The 27,502-nt window shown below is 38.2% G+C and overlaps 1 protein-coding gene across 1 annotated transcript; it reads left to right on the forward strand.

The window, feature by feature from the left end:
* LOC109043544 (fatty acid synthase) lies at nucleotides 1-27,502 on the forward strand. The gene is made up of 28 exons (XM_072302778.1): nucleotides 1-438; nucleotides 1,378-1,530; nucleotides 2,629-2,802; nucleotides 3,286-3,486; nucleotides 4,139-4,377; nucleotides 5,517-5,747; nucleotides 6,655-7,393; nucleotides 8,090-8,319; nucleotides 8,909-9,046; nucleotides 9,530-9,696; nucleotides 10,479-10,623; nucleotides 11,564-11,677; nucleotides 12,115-12,223; nucleotides 12,727-12,981; nucleotides 14,455-14,786; nucleotides 15,326-15,496; nucleotides 16,111-16,416; nucleotides 17,024-17,220; nucleotides 17,681-17,929; nucleotides 18,588-18,888; nucleotides 19,869-20,048; nucleotides 21,146-21,344; nucleotides 22,055-22,241; nucleotides 23,097-23,242; nucleotides 23,928-24,175; nucleotides 24,925-25,170; nucleotides 26,197-26,437; nucleotides 27,164-27,502. Exons 1-28 carry the CDS (start codon nucleotides 246-248, stop codon nucleotides 27,346-27,348), a joined length of 6,276 nt encoding a protein of 2,091 aa, XP_072158879.1. The 5' UTR covers nucleotides 1-245; the 3' UTR covers nucleotides 27,349-27,502.

Here is a 27,502-nt window from a genome sequence, read left to right on the forward strand (position 1 = left end):
TCTGATTGAATTGAAAATCTTGAGCATTATTATTTTGACATTCATCGGTGTCCGAGACATGCTTTGAGTCGAGATACATTTTAGCAGTATTTCAGTCCCCCAATTGGTACGCAAAGAGAATCGGAATCGTAAACGTTTGAGTTTATATTTAATACACTCTAGCGAGTGTAAAACTACATTAGCGCTTTTACTAAGAAACGATTTCCGAGGATATTTTTTCGGGCTGGAGCTCATTTCGTGCAAGGATGGGAGTGCAACAGAATGACCTCGCGACAAAAGCAACGGAAAATGGACGTAAAGGCTGGAATTTGCAAGACCAAATTATCATCTCCGGTTTCTCGGGTCGGTTCCCAGAGTCTAGCACCATCGAGGAATTTAAGAAGCAGCTTCTTAAAGGAGTTGACCTAGTCACAGATGATGGAAGACGATGGCCGGCAGGTAAGTGGATATAAACTGCATAAAATTGATCGAAATTTGGTTACATTTATGTGGATGCTTTGTACCTAGTATAACATCATAAGTTTTAAAATCAGCAAGAGCCTCGTTTAACAATGACAAAATTTTTCGTTGAAATTGTGGCTTAAATCAATCAGCAGTTTGGATTCAAGATGATTCATAACATTTCTCATTACATTCTCCTTTTTTCGGTAGGAAAATCAAGGCACTGATATCGTTTTTTTTTTTAAAAAAAAAAACTTGGGGCATAACTAATTATTAAGCTACACGCCCGATATTTAAAAATTTAAATTAAATAGATAATTCACTGTTCATATTGGAAGTTGTGAGTTACATAATGTTTTTAAGACTGTTGTTAAGTTTTGGGAGGTGATTTGCATAGTCAAATTGATGATCGTGACTTTTCAAAATTTTCGATTATGTTATATTTGTATTTTATCAATGAAATTGCAACTTACGTAACAGGTAACATGTGAATTCAGAGAGCTTCCCTAAAAATTTCTGTAACTATTCTTGAATGAATGTTGGAAATTCAAGGATTTTTTTTTTTTTTTTTAAACATGAACAGAGATGTGTAACGGTACATTTAAGGTTACACATTTTCCGTTATTGGTCATTAATATGACTTCAGCCAACAAAAATTACAGACTTGCATGGTATTGCATTAATATTTCATGACCGAGGAGGTTGCTCGCAATTGGAATACCAAAAATTTATAAAAGTGCCAGATTTTAAGAATTTGATTATTAAAATCGGGCATACATTTTAAAAATTTCAGTCGTGGGATACACAATTATTCTAATGCAATCAATGATCATATATACTCAGTTTCACACATCTGAAGTTTTCGCCATTGGTCGTGTCATGCACTTTTCTCTGTACACCATAGTATACTTATTCGACTCCTTTCTTCGTTCTCAGGAATGTACGGCCTACCAAAAAGATCAGGTAAACTTCCAAACCTGGAGTTCTTCGATGCTTCTTTCTTCGGTGTTCACGCCAAACAAGCGAATTCAATGGACCCACAAGCGAGAATTCTATTGGAACTAACTTACGAGGCCATCATTGATGCAGGTAAGAACTTGCGACCGAAACAATGGTCAACGGCGCCTTCAAAACGATGGCTTAGTTCTGAAGCTATAGTTGTTAACTCCTACTTGTTTTAAAAATTATAGAGAAAAATAAGAACCGCAGTTAAGTGCTCCGAGGCACATCGTACCCCATGACAAAATTTGAATCGTATTGTTACACATCGATAGTGATGCTGGAACAACACGTGCCCTCTTTCACGCACTACGAAAATTTCTTATCATTTTACAATTTTTTGAGAAAATTCAATTTCATATCTATATTAAAATTTCAAAGAATGCTCTTGAAAATTGGAAGACAGATGACAATTCACGTCTGTAATATTTGACGCTTAATGGGTGATGCATGACTGTCTTTTAAAACAGTGCGACGGTGAAAATAAAAATACGCGTAATTCGAGGTTTGGGACTCTGTAGATTTACCGTCATCATTTATTTTTGAAACAGGAAATTGCTCGACGTCATTTCTTTTAAACTGTCCTGGCTTTTCTTCAGTAGGAGGAGATTTTTGCGGGAAAATAATTCCAAGCAATAGAGTTGGTTTATTCTCCTTCGGAAGATTACCATGGGAGTGAAGATTTTGGAACACCACCGTGAAGAAACACGTAGCTGTAGTTTCTTCATCATGGAGTAGCATTTAGCAGGAAATCTTCAACAATGAGGACTTTGTTTTTCTGGTTTCGTCGTTATTTTACTTCGTAATTGTGACGTTTTCTTTTAGCACGTTTTTCAAAGCTGAAGTAAAAATGGATGAGATGTCATGATTCCTCTACTATTCCGCTGATTTTTTCTTTAAAAAAATAAAAAGTCGTATTTGAATCCTAGTAAGGAAGTACCCAGAAATATACCAAAACTATCTCAGTAGAAACATCATCTTATGAGGCACTATTCAGTTTCAGAGATGAAACAACTCGTTGTTTGAAAAAGTAGCGCTCACATAAGGCAACTCGAAGCACGTGAAATTGTGGTTAATTTTTCATCCTAAAGAGTTTGATGGCAGCTTTAAAGGTATTTATTCTCGTGATATTCGCGTTTTCCGAAACTTTCGATTATTTTATACTGATGGTATTGATTATCATTTTAGGTATAAATCCTCAGGACCTTCGCGGATCTAAAACAGGAGTGTTTATTGGGGTTTGTGCCAGCGAGTCTCATGAGTTTTGGACAAGGACTCTTGCAAATGTTAATGGATATGGTGTGACTGGTAATGCCAGAACAATGCTCGCAAATAGAATTTCGTTTTCGTTTGATTTCAAAGGTGAGATAATGCATGCTTAGCCTTCAGTAACTTTCTTTAAATTTCCGCCTCGCATATATACATGATCGCTCATAAAAAGTGATTAAAAGAGGTATCCTACACCATTATCTCCGTTAAAGAAACGCCAAAGAGAACTGCAAATATGTGTTTGTCGTATGAAAGTGAAAAGTCTAAAGTTACTAAATATATTTCCTTCGTTCGTCCAGAGAGTTTTTTCCTGGAGACCTTAATGATCACTGTTTATATTTGATGGTCGAATATACTTGAAAAATGTTTGTCGATGTATTAGAGAAAGCAAAGACGTAATATTAGATTTTTGCACGTATTTCTTTGCGATTCTCCATGTGTTAAACAATATTATAACTTAATGTTCGAAACGATTTCTTTCGAGCATAAAAACGTTGTTCATTACACTTTACTAACTCAACTAGAGTGAAAAAAGTCACAAAAACTCACTAATATTTTGTGTTGAATATGTTCCAGGTCCCAGTTATACCGTCGATACAGCTTGTTCTAGCAGTTTGTTTGCTCTTGAGCATGCTTTAAGTTCAATTCGCACTGGGCAGTGTGACGCGGCCGTAGTTGGAGGAGTGAATTTATTATTGAACCCTGAACGTTCGTTGCAGTTCCAATACCTAAATATGTTATCACCTGGAGGAAAATGCAATTCTTTCGACGAATCTGGTATACTAATTTTCTTTTGTTTTTACACTTGATATGGTGAAATATAACAGTTTTGCAATAATATAAAGAAATCCTCATTGAGACGAGCAATCCTTACGACTGTTCCGCTCTCACGTGTAAGATGCAAATAATGGCATACTCTTTGTTGCTCCGAATGCTCTTTGCCGCTTTAATATGAGTCACCACAATTGAACACAAATTGATTCTATGAATGGACGGTTCCAAAAAAACCGAATATATGCTTAATCTGAAAGAACTCGGTTTTGAAAACCAGGCTTGAATTTTTCGAGAATATTCCTCCTTCCAATTTTGGGCCCCAAATCATTCCAGAAGTATGTCTCTCTAATTAAGATAAGATGAATTCTTCAGTTCAGAGTTTGAAGTTGAGTTTAGGGTTAGCTAGGCAATCAAACTAACCGGAATGCTAAGCGTAAAGTATCGAGTAAACGTGAAGGCGCTCTACGAAAAATCATTTGAGAATCCCTCGAAATGAGTGCTTCAGAGCGATGATCTCAGTTGGAATCCGTGCAAAGCAATCAGCTTACTGCGTAGCATATAGTAAAATACCACAAAACATGAAGGCGCGGCAAACCAAAAAAATTATCGATCATGTGATGAGTCATTTTGTTACGCGTTTAATTTTCAATTTCAGGTAATGGTTACGTCCGTAGCGAAGCCGCAGTTGTCATTTTCTTGCAGCGTGCCAGTGGTGCGAAGCGTATCTATGCCACAGTGGTCCATGCAAAAACTAACACAGATGGTTATAAGGAGGAAGGTATCACGTTCCCGTCGGGTGCTTTACAAAAGACTTTAATCGAAAGCACATACGCTGAAGCTGGCATCGATCCGAGCAAGGTTGCTTTTGTTGAAGCTCATGGGACTGGAACAAAGGTTGGTGACCTTGAATTTGTGAATACTTGAGCATTTTTACCCGCTGGATCCTGATCAGAGACATGATACCCTCCACTAGTATCTTGGCAATGGTGGAAGCTTTTAAATCGGGACTTCAGCATTCTATACCGTTGACTTACCTACATGGTTGATGTTTAAAACGTGCGGGCCGTTTCGTTTTGCAGACAAGCCGAAGTTTGGGAAAGTTGTTTGGCTCATGACGTTATCCGAAGCTCATCATCCACCACGTAGGTAGGTCAACAGCCGAAGTAAGAGTGAAGCCTGTTGCTCCCTTATAATTGCCCAAAAAGAATTGTTGATTCCCCAAAAGTAAAAGCTTCCACCCGGCACCAAGAGGCCAGTGGAGGTTCTCTTGTCTCTGAACCTGATGCACATAATTGGTTCGAAAAATCAACCACCATACTTCCTTCCACCGAGGAATATGCACAAGGACGGAACGGAATGGAGCAGAGTGACACAAAATAGACAGAACGGGTATTTTTTCTGAGGTTCCGTTACCGATCTTGATTTTGCTCATTCTAAGGATCATTTATTAATTCTAAATGAAGTGCAACGACTGGGGGACCCCTGAATGCTAGCTATTACGCGGCTCAAACGCCCCACGGTGGATCGAGTCAATGGGAGAGGTTGGACATGATTTTTTTACTAAAACTGCAAATTTTGATGTTTATTTTGTCACGTTTCAAATTTTGAGGAGTGCCTCTAGAAGAAAATTTCAGAAGGAAACCGATGGCACCACTTCTGAAACCCCAAAGATTTGGATAAACGGAGTCATAAAAGTTTCCAAATTTATTGCCCGACTTCTCCTGTTGACTCGATTCACTGTGCGCCCGAAGCAATATACCTTAATCGCGGCAAAGCCAAAGACTATAGGGTTCCAAAGAGGTCCGGATCCTACCCAATTTTGACTGCAAATCTTAAAATCACCGGAGGAAGATCATACCTTTATTCTCCTTACAGGGTGATTTTAATTTTTAAAATCTTACGTACTTTTTAAGAAAACAGTCACCCTCGAACCCCCTCTTAGACGACCTTTTTTAGCAATGTAACTAATCCTTGAATTGAAAATCTCTATTCGATGATCCTCGAATTAACACTGATTCTAATTTTTTTTCCAGGCCGGCGATCCTGCGGAAATGAATGCCATTGCAGACGTTTTCACGAAAGGACGCAGCAAGCCTTTGCTGATAGGATCCGTGAAATCGAACATGGGCCACTCTGAGGCGGCCTCCGGTCTTTGCGGAATTGCCAAAGTCCTCATCGCCATGGAAACGGGCGTCATCCCTGGGAACTTGCATTTCAAGAAACCGAACCCTGATATCCCGGGACTCTCGGACGGAAGGTTGCAGGTAAGACTTTTGGTTTCGGAATGTCAAAGCATATACAGGATGTCCCAGGATTAAGTACGAATATTGAAGGAGTCGATTCTTTGGGTAAAGAAAGGACGGTTTTGTGTCATAATTTTTTCGAACATCCATCCGGAAAGCCGCGTCCGATGACGTATCTCGCACTTGCAGAAGTCAGAAACCCAAAAACTCTGTAAAAAAGGACACACATTATTTCACCAGAAATGGAGATGTTGCATGTGTGAGGGATTTGCAATTGACTGTTGTTTCTTATGTAAAAGTTCGCGAGAAACACGATGGTGCCACTGGTTTTCTCTGAAATCGTCTCCCAAGCTCAAAAAAGCTCTCAAAGTGAGACCAAAATGGAGGGGATATCCCACCCTACCCTGAGAGTCCACTTCTACATCAAAACAAACTCTCCATGCAAAGATAGGGAGCAAATACATTAGCAGGGTTGCCGTGTTTTCAGTTTTGGAGTCCCCAAATGAAGTGGCAGCCCTGTCAATGTATTCGCTCCCTATCTTGGCATGGAAAGTTTGTTTTGATGTAGATGTATGGGCTCTCAGGGTAGGGCGGGATATCCCCTCCATTTTGGCCTCACTCTGAGAGCTTTTTTTGAGCTTGGAAGTTGATTTTAGAGAAAACCAGTGGCACCATCGTGTTTCTTGCGAACTTTTACATAAGAAACAACAGTCAAATCGCAAATCCCTCACACATGCGACATCTCCATTTTGTCAGTTCTATTACAGTATTATCATTTTTCAATTGTAAAATCTACATTGAAACATGACACTTTTTCAAACTAAAAAAGGCTGAGTTTTCAGCCGAAACGTTTAGGTTTTATTTCTGTAAATTAGCTTTGTTAACAGCTTTTCTTTTTTTTTTTTTTATTGCGTTCTTCTTGTTGTAGGTCGTCAACAAGCCAAAACCCTGGGACGGGGGTCTCGTCGCCGTGAGCTCGTTCGGGTTCGGCGGCGCAAACGCCCACGCCATCCTCCGGTCGCACGACACCCTGAAATCCGGCACCCGCGACAAAGTCCCCCGAGTGGTCGGCGTGTCCGGCCGGACGATGGAAGCCGTCCACTTCAAGCTGAAGGAGATCGAGGAGACGCCCAGAGACGACGAGTTCGTGGGCCTCATCCACGGGGTCTACGAGGAGGCCATCGCCGGCCACGGGTTCCGCGGCTACACCGTCCTGGAACCGACCCCCACCAAGAAGGAAGTCGCCCCCTTCGACGGCCGGAAACGACCGGTCTGGTACGTGTTCTCCGGGATGGGGAGCCAGTGGTCCGGGATGCTCGGGTCTCTGATGGAGCTCGAGACTTTCAAGCGGACGATCTCGCAGTTGGCCGAGACCCTCGGACGTGAGGATTTCGATCTGATGACGGTCCTCAACTCGGAGAGCGATGATACGTTTGACGACGTTTTGAATTCCTTCGTCTCGATCACGGCCGTGCAAATCGCTCTGGTCGACGTCCTGACTTCGGTTGGGATTTCCCCGGACGGTATGGTCGGGCACTCTATTGGGGAGCTGGGGTGCGCGTACGTGGACGGGACCCTCACTGCCGAGCAGACCATTCTTGCTGCGTTCTGGAGAGGGCGCGCCATTGCTGAGTCTGATGTTCCGCGCGGGAGTATGGCCGCTGTTGGTGAGGTGGTTTTCCTTTTTATCAAATGTTGAGTGAAAAAATGAATGCATGACAACTCACTGTTTGTGCAACAATATCAAATTTGATCCACCAACTAAGATTTCAGTGACAGTAACTTATCTACCAAATCAACATGAACCAATGTAGATGATGAAATAATAAAACAATTTACATAGCGGGTAACGAGGCTAATTTTCACGAATATAACCAAAACGTTTCGGCTGAAAACTCAGCCTTCCTCAGCTGGATAAAACATTAAAAAAAATTTAAAAATCTAAAACGTAGTGCTTGGCTGTACCTCTCAAAGCGAGAAAAAATGTTTTCATTTTTCTGATCATCTCATTTTTCTCGTCATTGAACATCATGAGGACATTTTTCTCGCTTTGAAAGGTACAGCCAAGTACTGCGTTTTTAGATTTTTGAACTTGTTTAATGTTTTACCCAACTGAGGAAGGCTGAGTTTTCAGCCGAAACGTTTTGGATATAATTTCTTGAAAATTAGCTTCGTTGCCCGCTTTTTAAATTGTTCTATTATTGTATTTCGTGTCACGGGCTGTGGAGCATCAATCACACCGAATGTAGATGATAACATCTTGCATTTCTCTATGCTCAATTTTAACAGAAAACACCAAAACGAATTACGAATGCTGCGTTTAAAACATCTTATTTTCTTAGTAGGCTCATTTTGTTTTTCAGGTCTCTCATGGGAGGATGCCTCAGAATGCGTTCCACTTGACATTTTTCCAAGTTGTGAGAACTCTCCTAACAGTGTTACTGTGTCCGGCCCGCCAGCATCCATCTCTAATTTTATAAATGATTTGAGATCCAGGGGTATTTTTGCTAAAGAAGTGCTGAGTTCGGGCATGGCTTTTCATTCCAAATACATCACAGCCGCTGGTCCATACCTGCAGAAAAGTTTGGAAAAGGTAACTTTGTACATTTCAGTTCCTATCTTAGGAACATCAGTTTTTCTCAAAATTAACGCAATACGGTGAACTGCAGTTAGAATCAACAATGGAAATTTCGAAATCGTCAAAAATAAAGACAGCTCTCAAAATCTAACAGCTTTCATTTAATGTTCTTAATTTTGCTTTTTGTTTTCTGTTGTTCTGCTCAAAGAAATGACTTAGAAATGCAGCATACTTGGCGTTACTTACTTTACTTCTCAATTTGACTCCGCAACGACAATTGATTTTACTCAGTACAGTAAAATTAGTCTAGCCAACCGTGCAGTAAATGTGGGGCTCACTGCTCACCCACACTAAGAAACCCTCCTTTTTCTCCATGATAAACATGCTATCATTTTATTTTCTTCAATATTCTTTTTTTCAACTTTTTATTGAGTTTATTCTTTAAAAATGAGGAAATAATTTTAAGTATACTTACATGCTCCTGTTAAGAGAACCGCACAGACTACGTCTCGGCAGAAAAATAGGTAGAATTGATTAATACTTAATAAAGAATGTGATATCAAAAATAAGTGGTTTCGTTCAAATGTTTTATTTTGTTTTTCAGATCATTTCCAAACCAAAGCAAAGGACTTCTCGCTGGGTCAGTACATCTGTCCCGAAAAGTGAGTGGAACACACCACTGGCTCAAACCTCGTCCGCTGCATATCACGTCAACAACTTGCTCAATCCTGTCCTTTTCAAGGCAAGGGTGTTGATGAAATTGATATTCTCCCTCTCATCTTATTTTTTAAATAAAAGTATTTCATACGAAGCTTTATTGCCGTGCAAAAATAATTAACTCGCTAGCCGCTGAATATCGTCCAAGTACTACCCGGAACTGTAATTTAAACACATCAAATACCTCTCAATTGAACTTTGCTGACCAGTCATTAGTCAATGACTCCTTTGACCAGAACTTTCATATAGAATATTGAAAAACTTTAAATTATCTGAACAATATTACAATTTTTTTCCCACATTGCGTCATGACGCTTTTCCAGACTTTTTACTGAATACGCTGTCACAACAAGAAAATTATTTTTTTTTAAAATATGATCTTGACTCATTGATGGATACAACGATAGAAAGAATCAGAAAGATGAAGAAGAATTCATATGCGTATAATAGTACGTTTTGAGTCTTTTAATAATTTTGAAAAAACTATGATCTTCATTAAAACTTTCAGGAGGCAGTCACACAAATCCCAAATGATGCAATTGTCATCGAGATATCTCCACACTGCTTGCTCCAACCAATTCTGAACAGAAATCTTGGTCCCAATAATACCATTGTCGGTCTTCTACGGAAAGGGACGGAAAACACCACATCAACTCTTCTAGCAAGTTTAGGAAGGTCAGTCTGTTTGAACCGGTATATCGTTATCAGAAGTTATATGTAAGGTTCAAATATACCTCAAAAATAGAGATTGTAAAATTTACCTCAAGGATGAAAATAAAGGTGAGCCTCAGCTGGTTACTGACTGTCGTGCATAACTTAATTCTGTCCAAATTTTAATGTATAGTTTTTATAAGTTGAGTGTTACATTAGAGGATAGTCAATTCAGTGAATTAAGCTCCTTGAAAGTTCTTTAAAACATCAATTATTCCCCCAACAGAAAGCAAGTAAACTGACCGTTTAAGTTTATTGGGTTATTTAAGTTCCGTTCTCTTTAAAAATCTTTAAACGTTTTGAAAGATGTCATACATACCCAATTCGGTTCTGATGTTTGGCGCAATGCATGAAGTATTCCTGCATTCTTGTAGGCGCTAATATGGTGCTCGCGCCGACCGATCAGCGCTAGCGACCGCGCTGTGCGATAGGTGCAATGCGTGAAGTATGCCCTCACTCTTGTAGGCGCTCATATGCTGCTCGTGCTGACCAGCGACCGAACAGTGTTTGGCGCAATGCGTGAAGTATTCCTATAGTCTTGTAGGCGCGTTTCACGCCAACTGTTGCGGCGGCCGGACTATATATGGAGAGATTAGAACCGACGATGCAGCCAATTTTTTTCCTGAAACCTTTCAGACTAATCCCGATGTCACTTCTAAAGTCAAAAGCAAATTTCTAACTAGATACGATGTTTTAGGCATTTGAATGGATATATTAATGCATAATATTTCTGTTATTTTTTCAAGATTGTATAATGCGGGTATCGATGTCAACTTCGCCAATTTGTTCTCTCCTGTTAAATTCCCAGTTTCTCGTGGCACTCCAATGCTTCAGTCGCTCGTAAAATGGGATCACTCCACCGAGTGGGCAGTTCCGTCCTTCAGTGACAAGGTATTTATTGCATAAGTACGGGGCAATTTTAAGGGGAAAATATTATACTTGTTCTTATTAATGTACACCTACATAACTATTATAGTTGTCAAATTGGAACACACCGAATATTACAAAACTTTCAGAATATTTTTGAAATTGAAGAAAAGTTCTTAAGCACGATTATTTCTGTGTTTCACACCATGAATGAAGATTGATTTATTAGATTCAGGCATTGTAACCAAAAGCCGCTCTATTGTCAAAAAACTTTGGTACCAATTGTTGAAACAAGTTAGTGATAAATAGACGGATTTAAGCGGCATCGGCTTAGCTGCATCGGACTTGGTCTAACTTTGCCTTATATTATTTTTAACAGAAAAATGAGCTATTTTCTGACTTGAAAATTAGAGAGAATATTATTTTAAGTCTATGGGAAATGTATAGGGAGTTTGTAGGCGTTATTATGTAACAACATAATATGTGGAATTAACAGCATTACTCATTAATCTATGCCCTGCTACACTGTTCATTGGGGTTTTAGGTGATGCAACTAATCGGTCTTTAGAATCACGCAAAGAAGTATATCTTTTCACAATAAAGGCGTTTCTTATGCTTCGACACTCTTTGTCACAAAATCATCTGAAACAAATCATCTGCTGCTGCACTGCTGATTGGATTTTTAAATGATACAACTGTTCGACCTCTAAGGCCGAGTTCATGTGCCACCCTCGAATAATGTCGATGAGATATTGTTGAGATATATTCAGGGTCATTTGTAAAATGGTTACAAAAACAGCAATAAATTAAATTTCAGAACAAAGACAAGCCACATGGTACACTGTATAAGGGGGGGGGGGGGGCAACAACGTTCGCAATAGCGGGCGCGCTCAAAAGAAGAAACTATGGTAGCTTTTGCCATTGATTTTGGTGATTATCGTTTTCTTTGCAATTATAATTGCAGGACTCAATGCGTGGAGAGCTGGTGATCGACATTGATCTGAAAGAGGAAAAATACTCGTATCTGGCTGGACACACGATTGATGGGCGTATACTTTTTCCCGGCACTGGTTACATAGTAAGAAATTAAAATTAATGTACCGATTAGGAACAGAAAATGATACAGCTGTGAATTCGAATGGAACACAAGATGTGGAATAAAAAAAATCCATGTGTTTTCTCTTGAAAATCTCACGTAGCAATTCACATTTTCACATGACAGAAAAATCTTGAAATGTACATTGTATAGAGATGAAAAACGTATATCTTTGTGACTGCGTTTAATTTTTTGAAAAAAAAATGAGGGAGAAGAATATTTTCTTAAAAAAGAAGAAAAAAATTTTCTTAATAATTTTAGTCGTATGCAATAATGTAAATAAATTCTCACTATACAGACGAGCGTAACATAAAATGAGACCATATCTGGGATTGAGAGTCCGCGTGACAAATTATTTTTCTTTTTTTTTAAATTTTCCATCAACGGTTTAAATACAACATCATGCTTCTTTGTCGCAGACCTTATTGTGGGACACAATGGCCAAAATCAACGGAAAATCAAAAGAAGAGCAGCCTATCATTTTAGAGGATATAAAATTTCACCGTGCGACCATCATGCCTAAAGAAGGTAATAAACAAATACTACATTATATTTTGCAGAGGAACATCAACCAATTGTGAAGAGGAAATGGTCCTCTGAAAACAAATCTGTAAATTAAAACATGGAATGCAAAATGATATTGCTTCACCTCCATAATTGATTTTCAAAATCAAATAACAGTGATCCGTGTAAACTGGCCTCTCTTTGATTTATTCGGTTAAATTAAATTTGGTATTATCACGAAGGCTCCGAGGCTCTGACTTTTTAGAATCAAAGTTTTTGAAGAAGCCCGGTGGTGGCGTCTAATTTTCACGGAATTGACGAGTAGATCTGCTGAAACAGATTCTCCTCGGCCCTACTCCCTGAAAAATTGGAAAAGTCTGGAGCAAGGAGATTCCACGATGTCTACGGACACTAAACATTTTTTAAAGTTGGCTAAAGGTGCTAGACACGAAGCCATCAAACCGGCAGAAAAAAACTTTTAAAGCTGCAAAATGAAAAATTAAGAAACTCACTTTTCTAATTTTCAGGCATTGTAAAATTTTCTATCAATATTTTCAAAAATTCCGGTAACTTTGAATTGACTGAGGGAGGAAGTGTTGCCTTCTCCGGGAAAATTAGCATCCCAGAAAATATTGATGATGAGCAGTTTACCCTGACGGAGCCTAATCTTGATGGCGAGACGGATGCACTTCTTGATATAAATGACTTCTACAGGTACGCCCGCCTTCGGGGCTACGACTATGGAGGAGTATTTCGAGGAGTCACCGAGGCTGATACAACAGGTAAACTTAGGAACTTTTTTTGTTGGGGGGGGGGGGGGGCTAAATCAGATCTGTAGATGATATCAAATGGAGTTCATTCGTGTGCTAAGATCTGATAAGTTTGAATTTCGACCTCCAAGTTGGTGCAGCTAAAAAGTCGGGTTCTGCTTAACAATATACAGAAGAAACACTAGAAAAAAACACATTGGATCTAGAGTCCAGACTCTTAAAAACATCGACAAGTAAAAGTACTCTTGATTCAATCAGAATCTAACTTAAATCAAGAATCGTGCCTCTTAATTTAAGCGGATTTCGTTTTGATTCAAGCAAAAATCCGATTGAATCAAGAGTATTTTCTCTTGTCAATGTTTTCAAGAGTCTGGACTCTAGATCCAATGTGTTTTGTTTTTCCAGTGAACGTTTGAAAATAACAGTCGTGATCAGAGATTATCACTCTGAAAAGTAAAACTGAAGGTGATTGGCAACATTTTATTTATGATCCACATTGAAATCCTAACGTTTTGATTATTTATGTTGTTGCCGTGACCTTGATATCAGGGTTCAAAGATGGGGAAATAGGGAAAAATAAAAACATTTACGTGAATCTGAATTATTTGTAAGTTATGAAGCTCGAAAAACTGCTCCAAAGAGCTAGCCACTGGTTAGATCGTGAGTGTCTACGCATGACCGTTTACAGTAAATACTGGACGTAAAATATACTAAAACGTCCTTAATTTAGGAAAGAGCTAATGTTCAGAAGTTTTGTAGAACAAGTAAGACAATTTCGGTGAAAAATTGTAACATGAACATGTTTATGATCTGATCATCCCTTGCATAGTGTGCCCCTTTGGCAAATAATGTCGTCAGGTACCGTTTGCAAAAATCATTTCGTTGCATAGGTCAAGAAAGCCTAATTAAAAATATGTAAAAAGGAGATAAAACCTCCTCGGAGACTTAAACGCAGGGATAGAAAAGTGATCGGTACCATGAGGAGCGATAATAACGACCTCTCCTCTGCATTACAATTTAGGTTAATTTTGATCAATTTAAGGGCATATTCTGAGCATTTCTGCAGTTTTGCTACTCATCCACCGAGTAAATTTCCCTTCCGTAGAACATTTTCCCCACGATTCGGCTGAAATAACGTCTCTGTATTTTGATTGCAAGATTTTCAATGTACGTATTTACTTTTTTGAAAAAGAGACACCATACTTAGTTCCCTATATGTATGAGAGTTTTTTAAGGGAAGAAGTCTACAGTGAGAAGGGTGATAGGTGAACGCTTCATACCCACGACTTGAGCCAAAAATTGTCCTACGCTTTCCTCGAGAGAATATGTCACGAACATCACAACGTTCGAAACTACTCAGATACTTGAGTGTTTTTTCGATCTTCGATATTCATATATAGACGTCGTAGTTTATCTAATCTTGCGTCATTAATTCAAGGCATCTTTAGCTTTTTGTGATGTCATTATTACTTGCGGCATTTTCAGGCGTCAAAGGAAAACTTTCTTGGACGGGAAATTGGGTCAGCTACTTGGACACCATGATTCAATTCTATGTTTTTGGAATTCAGTCGTCCAAACTGAACGTGCCATCAAGAATTCAGCGCATATCTATTAACCCTCGGAGACACTTCCAGTATTTAAGTACTACCCGTGAGAAGATTAAAACAATCCCTGTCTTCAACTATGCTGATATAGGAGTGGTCAAGTCATGTGGCACCGAAATAAGAGGTCTCAAGGTCACTTTGGCACCAAGGAAACAAGAACACAATTTAGCAAAAAAGGAAAAATATGTGTTTGTTCCATATGCCACCGAGGAGGTATGTCTGAGTTTCCAAAGTCATGTTATTTAATACTGACATGAATTACAACTTGATCTCGATACATAACGTGCAACTAAATTGTTCTTAAAGCAAAGAAGTCACTTAAAATTTGGGGATGATTGGGGAGGTGGTGAGTTGAGAGTAATAGCTCTTGTGATCATTTTGAAGGTAATTAGCTAACAATCAATTTCCTTCTACTGAATTCTTTAATGCTGTCGAATATGTGTATTTTTATTTATTTGTTTTTTTTAATACTTTTTCTTTGCGTTACTACTTCGCAGAAAATGTAAGTCTTGACTCAATCTGATCTCAGTCTGATCAGAAGTTACATTTTCCTTATTTTTTACGTATAGATCGTTATGTATTACGTTATGTATTATCAACATTATAATTCTTTTATTTAAATCAATGTTGCACTTGAAAAAAAAGCGATGAATTTCAAAGAATGTGAATTCATTATTCCATGCATTATTTTTTAATGTAATTTTAAGTAGATTGGAAACTTTTCTGTGCATGAGCTTTTTGTGTGGTTTTAGATAAATGCTGGGATTAGTGACCACGAGGCATTGGCGGCTACTTTGCAAACAGTGTTAGAAAACAGTTCTTGCCCAGCTAAAATCGAGGTTCTGGAAATGGCCGTAGGACGACAACCAGAGGGTCTGTTGGCTCCGCGAGTCATGAAAATCCTTGAAGCAGAGCACCATATTGTAAGTTACTTTTAAGCACTACCAGACCGCACTTCCGCATGAGAGTTGCTGAAAAAAGTTACGACGACCATCAAAGAAACTGTATAAAACACATTTAAAAGTGCGGCCCTGGGAAGAAGATCACTAGAGATATTTCTACATCAGACTATATAACTAAATCAGAGAGAGAACCATCGAAATATTCCAACATTGTTTTTCTTTAGAAGGTGTATCATCATAACATAAATTTGCTCACGCCATTTTTCTAAAGAACTAATTTTTGAATTCAACACAGACACACTCTCAAACGTTACAACGCAACATTTCAAGTCTCTATCTTTTTTTTGGACCTATTTAAAGCAAAAGGAACCATGTGCATTGGGACATCCGCCCTTTTAAGCATGTATCTTCCCGCGTTTTAGGACTCTCATCGCACTACAAATATAGTTCTTTTTTATTTAATTATGTCCATTATTTTGCTCTGAAAGTCTAAATTCACAAGTAGGAAACGAGTTGTTGCAACATGGTTGAGAACGGATAAACGAAGGGTTTCACCGAGTCATTTTTCTTTCAAAAGAGGCTGAAAGTAATTGAACCATTCCAGATGTATTTTAACTTTAGGTTTTTAATTTTAGGTAGACATGGACGTTGTAGCAAGTCAAGCTCAAATCTTTGACCGACTTTTAAAGCCTTTGGGTATTAAAACCATAGAGGCTAACTCCAGACAAAACGCACTCGGTCAAAATTACCACCTGATAGTTGCAACTAACTATCTCAGGAATCCACAGGCCGTGGCAAACTTATTGGCAAGCGTTCGGCAAGGAGGTTTCATTTTACTGGAAGAATACAATCAAGTCAATGAGATTTCGGTCAAAAAAACTGGTTTAGAAATAATCTCTATGATTAGGACATGCAAAACAACCTATGTCCTTCTTAGAGCCGTAAGTACACTATTTCATGACATCACAATGATAGAAGTACATGGCTTGTCTTTTTTTGCCATTTTTAGGAGATCTAGTTTCTAGATCTATATTGCAGTCGGTAAATATTTTTCAACATTCAATCTAACTAAAGTATCGTTTTTTAGTATTCTCAGGAAAAAATATCTCTCTAGAGCTTTTTAAAGAAGTGTTGACTAAGTGCCACTCCTTATTAGCAATTAATAAACGTCAACTGCATATCTGTTGTCCGACCTCCGACGTATTGAATTGAACCTTTTTAATTAAAATCTTTACTGTCATTTAATACTTTTCATTTCGCCTTGAACTTTCAGGAATTTTTCTCCTGTCTCTGGTTCCGTTTAGCAGAAATACGTCTAATTTACAAGCTTTTACTATCAACTGCAGGGAATACAAATAGTTAAAGTTTCGGTTCGAGTATATTAAGCTATGATATTTCAAGTCAATTAGAGAAATCAAGTCATGTCTGTGTTTTACTATTTCTGCGTATGGAGCATGAACAGTTGGTCACCCAAGAATGCGTACATTATATCTCTGAAGAATCCCTCATGAAGGATATCACACATTATCTATTTTAATTTTTTCTCAGCTGGCGGAAATCAATTCACCAATCGTAGTTCGCATAACGGAGGAGAATTTTTCGTGGGTGAATGATTTAAAAACCGCCATGGTACAGGCGGAAAAAGAGAAAAATGAAGTACTTCTGCTCGTTCAAGGCGAGCCGTTAAACGGTGTCATTGGAATGGCGAACTGTATTAAAGAGGAATATGGCGATGTGAAAGTTCGGTGAGTCTATCCGCTTCAAATTTTACTCAGATGTTTTGTACCTTCAACTTTACTGTTGAATAAAGACCCAAGCCGGAAGAAAACCACGTAGGCTCATATTGTGGAAGATTCATTCTTTTTTACTTAAACGGAGACAAATAAATTTCTATAGAACCGCTGAGTTAAGGTAGAATCGTGAAAAGCTACTTCAATATGATTCTCGACAGTTTTAGGGATAAACCATGGGTGCAACTGGTGCAGGGCATTTTTTACAAGAGAACGTCTGTGCGGATTTCTTTGAAAATGTTAAGGAATTTGCTTCATAATATGCAGAAAATTCTCTGACATTTGCAGAAAAGTCCTCAGAACCATTCTCATGTAAAAAATAGAACTGCCCAATTAAATTTGGCAATAGCTGATGTGGTTTGGTTCCTTTCTGCTTAACGCGACTCACTTGTTGATTGCTTACTATTACTTTCAGTTCCGTGTTCGTTCAAAATACTGATGAACCAAAATTTTCATTATCCTCGGATTTGTATCGTAATCAACTTAAAAAAGGACTAATTCACAATGTCTATAAAAATAAACAATGGGGATGTTACCGTCACCTGGTGCTTGATACTGAATCCAATTCGACAACTGTGAACGTGGAGCATGCTTACATTCAAGCACATGTCTTGGGTGATCTGTCCACTCTGAAATGGACCGAGGGTCCATTAACTCTCTACAGGTTAGTTTATAATTAAAGGTGAATTCTATTTTCTGTTTTGTCTTCTTATTTTTGCACTTTCGAACCCTATGAGAGGTCCATTGAACAACTTTTGGATCTTCTCAGAGAATAAGGTTTCTTTAAAAAAAAAAAAAAAAAAAAAAAAAAAATGGAATGGACCTCTTTCTCCGCCTCATTTTCCTGAAATTAAAGTTTTTCGCGAATTATCAACAATATGGTATAATAAGATAATTAATAATATCCGAAACACGAAATAAAGATTTTTTTAAAATCCGAGTAAAATTAAGTTTCAGTAATTCACAAAAAAAAAACAACCTTTAACACGTAACAAACAGGCTACAAGCTTAAAAGCTCAAATTTTTGGTGTGCAATTTTTAACGAGCAAAATTATGGCTACTATCAGATTATTTTTAATGAATACTTTGAAACAATGGTTCGAAACTTTATTAAGTTCCTTCCTCTTGTCTTTTCTCCAATCGTGCAATTCCTTCCATTATATACTTAACGACCGAAATGTCTTCGCCAAAGACTCATTTGTACCTACGTTTTTGTTGTATTGGTTATTTCAAAATTTGAAGTCAAATATTCCCGCCCAGTTTCACAAAATAACTGTATATATCAATCAATCTCGACCTCATAGATAAATTTTTTCTACCAGACTAAATTCGAATGTGAATTCTGAGCTTTGCCACGTGTATTATGCTCCACTGAACTTCCGTGATATCATGCTGGCCTCAGGGAAGTTACCCCCGGATGCTTTGCCTGGAAATCTGGCCGAAGAAGAATGCATTCTGGGTCTGGAGTTCGCGGGTCGAGACTCGAAGGGACGTCGCGTTATGGGTATGGTCCCTGCGCAAGGCTTGGCTACCACGGTGGTCGTTGACCCGACTTTCCTATGGGAGGTCCCAGAAAAATGGAGCCTTGAAGAGGCTTCGACAATACCCGTCATCTACTCCACCGTAAGTAAGAAATAAGAGAATAAAAGCTTGAGGGTTGAGTTCATTTTATTTGGATTTATTGGTAGCACGCGGCTTCCTATTTCTCTTGTTTTTTGTTTTGTCTCCGGTGATATTTTACTAACGTCAAGTTGGTGGCAATGCATTTTGGAATGCTAGTATTCTTTCTTAAATCTCTCAGTTCATTCGAAAATGCATCGCCCTATCAGTGATAAAAAAGCATTCCGTCGTGGCCAATCGCGAGTTTTTTCGTAATTGTTTAGATGGTGCTGAATCTTTACACGAACTACTAGACCTGAAGAAAAAGTAGCCTTTTCCAATACGTTGTTACCAACTTTAAGCCGCTACGAAAAAAAAATCGGGATGAAAAATAAAATGGAACAAAGGTGACCGTCGCTAAGCATAAACATAACAGTGAAAAATATGTAGTTCTACTTGAATTCTTGTATTCAGAGGAATATCAAAATAGTCAAAAAAAATTATTTTTTGCAGTATTTAATGGATGTTCTCCTTAATTCAAACAGAATTTTCATGTACTAATGTCCTCATCTTTTGAGATAAGTCACAGAGACCAAATTTTTCAGCTGATAGCAAAATAGGCTTCTAGCAATCCCCAAAGAAGTAATTTACTTTTACCTTTAAACCCTTGCGTTTAAGTTCTTGGTTTATTTTCAATAGATCCGGTCCATCAAAGGTCAGATTTTCTTCTGCAGTGCGTCATTGAATAAGTATGAGAGATACACGTAGTAAAATTCACCAAAAATAGACTTCTCTCACTGGAAAAATGCTAATGATTTACCTAATGATTTACCTGCTAATGATTACCTTGATGTACCTAATGATTTACCTATCAATATTGCCTAGCAAAGGTAGGATCAAAACTGACAAATATTCTTATTTGGGTACCTCTCACCGCATAATTAGAGAATGATTATTTCTATACAACACGTCAAGGTACACGAAAATGTATGTATTATTTTCAGGTTTACTATGCAATTGTTGTCAGAGGGCGTTTGAAACCTGGTGAATCCATACTCATTCATGCAGGTGCTGGTGGCATCGGTCAAGCTGCCATTTCTGTCGCGTTGCACATGGGGTGCACCGTATATACGACCGTGGGCTCAGTGAAAAAACGGGAGTATTTGAAGAAAACGTTTCCTTCGGTAAGTTTAAATTAGTTCATTCCGCGAATTATTGAAAGAACTAAAAGATACTGAAAGATAGACATGATAGAATTAAATTAAATGCAACCATGACCGTAGACTCATTCAGTGAGCTTTCTGTGGTATAAAGAGCAGTGCGGTCCGAAGGCGGTAATCAAACATCGATTCTCTTCGCTTCGGCTCGAGCAAAAATGAAATGATCAGTTACAAAACGGCTCAAGCGCCAAAAATGAGAATTCGAGAAAAATGGTAATAACTTTTTTAATTGACCCCTTATAAATCTCAGAGCTCTAAAACATTAAAGCGATGTATTAATTAATTCCATTATTAATTAATCTGCAATTTAAAGCGGGTTGGTTCATACAGTTTCTACTGTTTTTCTCGTATTTTTACTTCTGGCGCTTGATCCCTTTTGTAACTGACCTATTCAAATGCCAAAGCGCCTTCCATTGTCAGAATGCAATGCAAACGGCTGTTGGTAGTGTTGGGTCCGAATGGTTGTACATTGGTGCCCTCCCAATGAAACCGGAGTGGACTTATTTTACATTCATTAAACACAAGAAAAAATCTACTTTCAATAAAATCTCATAAGTCTAGAGTGTTTTTGTAAACACAAAACAAAACATAGGCTTGGCAGGGTTGGAAGGGTTTACTAATTAGTACTGGTTATAATTATGTAAGTTAACTTCTTCATGGTTGTAAATATATGTGCATTTTTAAAAGGAACTTTAGAAAATGAGGGAATAAGAAACTATTAATTTATTTTATATTGCGTTATATCATATTAGTATGATTAATATACATGATTAGGTGAAATATGTGTAAGTTTCTGTATGACTGAACCTCGATTGTTGATTGTAGTAAAATTACCAATTTTGAAGTATATCGCGAATATGATCTTGAAATTTACATATATTGAGGAAAGATGAAGCTGGACTCAAAATTTGGATTTTTCTTCACTTCATGACTTCACAGCCCAATTAAATATGAGCTCAAAATAACACGAACTAGAATAATTTGAACGATTATGATAGGATCGATCAATTCAATCAATTATGATATGTATCAGTACAATAATTCTAACCATCTATTTCCAGTTGACTGATGAAAGTTTCGCAAACTCTCGAAACTCAAGTTTTGAACAGCATATCAGAGCTGAGACGAAAGGTCGTGGGGTGGACCTTGTTCTAAATTCACTCGCTGGAGAAATGTTACTTGCTTCCGTGCGTTGTCTAGCTAAAGATGGAAGATTCTGCGAAATCGGAAAACTTGATCTCTCCAATAACACACCTTTAGGTATATTACAAATAATTTTTGGGTACATGCTAGGTCGAGTAACGAACTTTACAAAAGTTGTAAAAGAAATCAAGCCGACGTTTACTGAAATATTCATGAATATTTGTTAAAGTGAAATTTCGTTTATTTAAATTTTCACAATACTTTCAATAATATTACGCCTGCTCTCCGTTTTCTTCCCTTTTCTCTCTTCCTACATTCTTTAACCCCTCACCGTATCCTTCCCTTTGGCATCTCGCAGGGGCTCCTTAATATGTATATTTTCTGTGATGATATGATGAAAATAATTTACTCATGATTCACAATTTATGTTAATGTAACATACATACATGAGTCGCTTTTATAGCGCTCTCTGGCGCTCTGCGACGCCTAATCGCCACAAAACTCGGTCTTCCCGCAATCGATGAGGGAGTTGACACTCCCTCATCTCATTTAAAACCTCCTGTCACCACCCTCTCACTGGGCGTCCCCTTCGTCTCCTCCCAGGAGGAGCTCAATCAAGCACCTTCTTCGGCAGCCTCTCTTCCGTCATCCTATTAATATGACCGAATAATGTTAATGTAACCGGTCATGTTAATGTGACATTTTGTTTAATCTCTTAACAGTAGATGAAAACATGTTCTACCATGTTTCTTACGCTCTTTATTGGTCTGGTCTATCGGGAAATCACATTTCTATTCGGTAAAAAAACCTTTTTTCTTTTTATTCAGGTATGTCAATTTTTTTGAAAAACATAACTTTCCATGGAATCCTTCTCGACTCCTTGTTCGATGTCAATAGTAACAACGAGGAAAAACACGAGGTTGTCAGGTTGGTGAGCGATGGACTCATGGATGGAGCCATCCGACCTCTTCCAGTCACCCTTTTCAACGAAAACGAAGTCGAGCAGGCTTTTCGGTAATTATTTTTAACATTTAGTATATATCGTATATTTCATTCATCAATGCCTTCTAAAATGTTTAAATACAATTAAAAATGTGTGCTTTTCTGTTTGTCTCCTTTTTCCATCACCACATTGTGTTGAAGCCATTCGTGCATGCTGAAATGTGCTCGTTTATCAAGATCAATTGAGGGGCCTGGAAGCGACAAGGCGCATAAGTGCAGTTCTTGCAACTTCGAGAGATACTTGATATATAAGTTTCGAAATTACACGAATCTTTTGGCGGAGAGAAAGTTAAACTGTCTTTTCGATGCTGAACAGTTGAATGTGGGAGCGACTTCATCACAGTATATGCATTAAGACTAGTTTTTTTATCTCAATTTTTTCAAAAACTGCACTCATGCGCCTTGTCCACCAAGCCCCTCAAGCGTGCTTCCGTTTCCCGGAACTAGTTCCGAATCCCGGAAATTTAGAGATTTTCCTGAATTTTTCCCGGAACTTTTGAAATTCCCAAAATATTCCCGATCTTTCGCGTTTTCCGGAAATTTCTCGGAACTTTTGGAAAAATCTAAAAGGAATCCGAAACTGTAGACGGTCATGGAGTGAGAGAAATTGGAACAAAAAATATCCGTATCCCGGAACTTTTGAAGGACACGTCATAGGAGCACTGCCCTCAAGTGCACATTTATGAGTTTTGCCTCTTTTTTTGGAGTTTCTGATCAAGCTACGAAATGATCGGATTATTTAAGTATCCATGTTGAAAGTATCCATGTTGAAAATATTCATGTTGAATATCGTATTACATATTACATTATTTAATCTCAATTTTAAACCCTTCAATCCATATCAAATAATACAAAATTGTTTTACAGATTTATTGCGACGGGTGCGCACATTGGTAAAGTTGTTTTGAAAATCCGAAGCGAGGAATCGAGAGAAACACTACCTGCCACGCCGAAATTCGTCCCCGCTATTCCGAGAACTTATATTAAAGCTGAAAAATCTTATTTGCTTGTCGGTGAGAATTATTCAACCATATTCACGATTAACAAAAATCAAATCAAATTTCTGAATTTTGGTATCAGTTATACATATGAACCAAAACTTACGAGAAATGGATAACCCCCACAATTGTTGGCACTGAATTCAACCGTGGCCTCCCCGAAATCTCGAAAAATCAAGGGGATAGAGGATTTACTTCCGTGATGTTCCTCTATGTTAGACAGACTCATCATAGGCACTGCCGAATCCTATTCCGAACATTGGTTTCAAGGAGGGGGGGTTGGTATATGCCCCCTCCCTTCCAGCCAAAAACATAGTGAAGAAAGAGAAGATTGAGAAGAAAGGAAAGAGAGAGTAGAAGAAAGAGAAAAATAGAAATCAAAAGTTCCAACAGGCTACAAAAATTTTAGTTTGTTTTTGTTGCCGTTCGTTAAAGTCTCCGGAAATATATATTCTGCTAGCCAACAGACTGATGCTTTCGTTTTACAGCTGTTGAGCTTTATAGAGGGACGATTGGTATAGCTGAGTATAGCCGGGGTAGATGAGAGGGGGTAGCTGAGTAGCTGGGGGCGACACCCCCACCCCTCTCCCCTAAAGATGTTCGACTTGGTGGTTAAAAACGTTCACTCAATTGTTGTGAGTGCTGTAATCTCAATGAAAAGTATTCATACCTAATCAATTCAATTCTTTCTCATTATCAGGTGGCCTCGGAGGGTTTGGTTTGGAACTAACCAACTGGTTGATAGAGCGAGGAGCCACTAAAGTTGTCTTGACCTCCCGAAGAGGTATACGCAATGGTTATCAATCTTTGTGCGTCCGTAAGTGGAAATCACGGGGTATACAAGTTCTCATATCTACGTTAGATTGCTCTACTGTTGCTGAAACTACCAAGCTTCTAGAAGAAACCTCAAAGTTAGGTCCACTTGGTGGAATCTTTAACTTGGCTGCAGTAAGTAAAAATACGATACATCATTACGATAATATATTGTCATCTAGAAAATTAGCATCTATACCAGATAAATATCTGATAAACTGAAGAAGCCCGGGGAATAATTTGTGTGAAATTGCTTATTTTACTTCTATATTGTCTTAGACCTCTTGAGACCGGCGCTGTAAAAATGGAGTACAAAAGAACATAAATAATAGGAGAGAAAATTTAAAAAAGCGAGGAGAAGAACACCATAACATAAAAACAAGACACATATTGCGCAGATTGTGAAAAGTTATCCATCCGAAAATCATACAATTTCTGCCCTCCCAGAACTCTTATAGAAGCATTAAACAACGCGTACACGTGTTGGAAGGAATCTCATCCACTTGAGGTTAGCCTTCAATTCTGCCACATAGGCAAGAGACATACCGAAGAGCCCCAATAGTTAATGTATGTATCTGAGAAAACCTAGTTAACCACATCGATCCGCATATCCTGGTGGCGCATGGCATGGCGTCGCTTGGGTACACTATTTAGAGGGGCTTAAAGGGGTGCATATCTTCTTGAGACATGTGTTAACCGAAGTAATCGCTTACTGCTCTGATTTTTTAAATTTTATTTTTCCCTCTCTTTTTATTGGTCCATATGCAACTTGCAAACCATCATAAAATGGGACGAGTGTAATATACATTGAAAACATTCCGAGCCCCATCTTGAAAGGGTGTTCCAATAAATTTAATTTTTTTCCAATCGTCTTGATTTTTAAGGTACTGAGTGATGCCCTCTTACAAAATCAAACCCCGACCAGCTTTGAAAAAGTTGCTGCACCAAAGATCAATGGAACGAAGAACTTAGACAACGTCTCCAGAAAAATGTGCCCTGATTTGGACTACTTCGTTGTTTTCTCATCCTGCAGTTCTGGACGTGGCAATTCCGGTCAAACCAACTACGGTTACGCTAACTCTGCAATGGAGAGAATATGTGAAGCAAGACAGGAAGTTGGCTTGCCTGGGGTAGGTTAATAACAATTCTTCATGGCTGCATCTCCTCTCCTTTTTCGGAAAAGTTGTTCCTAATTTGTAACAAGAAACAAACTTCAACACAGTGTGTTGATAAAGCGCACCATCGATTTGTTCATAAATTGTATTTTTGTTTGAATTTACAGCAATTATGATTAGGTAAAGATAATATCACACGGGGAAATGCATAGCATTTAGAAATAGCCTGTCATTGAAAAGTCCTACTTGCCCCCTTTGTGGAGAAGTTTATAATCATAGAGCACCTATATATGGGGACAGTACGGACATGCCCTTAATTTTGAGGGTTAGGTCATGGAGCTCATAGGGCCAAAAAGTGCAGCCAACCTATGAACTCAGGTTGTCTTTGTCTAGAATGATTAATGATTACAATTTATTGCTACAACCCAGTTTCTAAAGCACGTACTTGACTTAAAATTTGAGATTAACTCATTTTTGCGGAAAGATGCTCGCATGTATACACATTCTTGGTCACTTCGCTTTGATTTTGAAACCTAAAGATTGGCAGCGGTATTTTTCTGTAGCATCTTCCGTGTTAGGAGGCTGCCTGCTCTTTTGGGCCTTTAAGAGCTTAATATCCCACTCCTCTTATGATGGGATAATCCTTGTCTCTGGATAATCCTCCGGTGAAAGTCTTACCTTGAATTCAAATTTTATTTTGGTAACACAGCGTTGCAAAGTTTAAATTTTTCTAACATTGAAAAGTGCTGATATTTTGAAGTTCTTTGGTTGATTGAACAACCTCAGTTGGATTACATTTCGCAATAAGGAACCACTATTTCTGGCTCATTTAAGAAACAACATTGGTTTCCCTATGCAGGTACGTGCTTTTCCTTTTATGGAAGAGCCAGAGATGGTGGTTCCTTATTGCAAAATGTAATCTACTAGATACCTTTTTATTTCCTGAGGTACCTGGTACAGTGACACCACATTATGAAAATGCTGATTTTTTGAAGTGCCTTGGTTGAAAAATCGACTTCTTTTCATTTTCTCACGGTACAGCTAGCCATCCAGTGGGGACCTATTGGTGATGTGGGTCTGATATTCGACTCTCTCGGACGAGAAAACGACACCGTGATCGCAGGACTTCTGCCTCAGAGGATGTCATCATGCCTCGCTGTACTAGATAATTTCCTTCAACAGCCTTATCCTGTGTTAGCATCATCCGTTGCCGCAGAAAAGAAAGGAGCCACCTCCGATGACAGCCAAGTTCCTTTGACAAATGCAGTAGCTAACGCCATTGGTAAGACTCACTCATTCGAACGCCCTGACTTGACTTTATACCATCCCGCCGAGGAAGAACACAGTGTCGATGCATTAGGCTTTCATAGAAAATTTCTTTAACCTTAGTTCGATCACATGGTGGGTCATGGACGGTCTTACACTGGAAAAAAAACAAGTTGGATCTAGAGTCCAGACTCTCAAAAACATCGACAAGAAAAAATACTCTTGATTCAATCAGATTTAAGCTTAAATCAAGAACCAAGCCTCTTAATTTGAGCTGATTTCCTTTTGATTTAAGCTTAAATCTGATTGAATCAAGAGTCCTTCTTCTTGTCAATGTTTTCAAGAGTCTGGACTCTAGATCCAATGTGTTTTTTTCCAGTGTATGTAATCTTTGTTTTTTATTCGTTTATATTTCAATATATTGACGGTGAAATTACCAAACCACGTATCGCGGTGTTTCAAAATCTCTGTGCCTATTATATTATTTTGAAGGAAAACAAATCAAACTTTTTCCGTGAAGTCTTCATAGAATTGAATTGAATTATTGGTTTATTATGCTCCTTTTTTAAAATTCAACAAAATGATTTAGGGATTTTTAAAATAAGTTTTGCACAAGGTATAAAAAGGAAAATAACACAATAAAACCACCCACTAGGGTTAGACCTTGTGTCAGATGGGGTGTTCGGAAGAAATGTGCCTCACCTCGACGATATTTTGCAAGTTAATTTCATTTTTGTTTCAGGTATAAATGATCCGAAAACGGTCAACATGAACACATCTTTAGCTGACATGGGACTGGACTCCTTAATGGAATCTGAGGTCAAAAACATCCTTGAATACAAGTACTCGGTGGTAATAAGTGCTCAAGAAATCCGTAGACTCACCTTTGAAAAATTGCTGGAGCTTCAAGCTAAAAATTCTTCATAGCTCGATGGGAATGGATAGATACTATTGAATCTCATAGGTGTCATTAAATAATTACGTAACGCACTTGGATCTATGATGTCTGCAGTGTTTTATACGTTCGGTTTTAAAAGGGTCTCAGGAGAGGGTTAAGCCCAGAGTTCCGCACGCAATAGTT

This window comes from Bemisia tabaci, chromosome 7 (genome assembly GCF_918797505.1).
Source record: "Bemisia tabaci chromosome 7, PGI_BMITA_v3".
In the NCBI taxonomy this organism is placed as follows: domain Eukaryota; kingdom Metazoa; phylum Arthropoda; class Insecta; order Hemiptera; family Aleyrodidae; genus Bemisia; species Bemisia tabaci.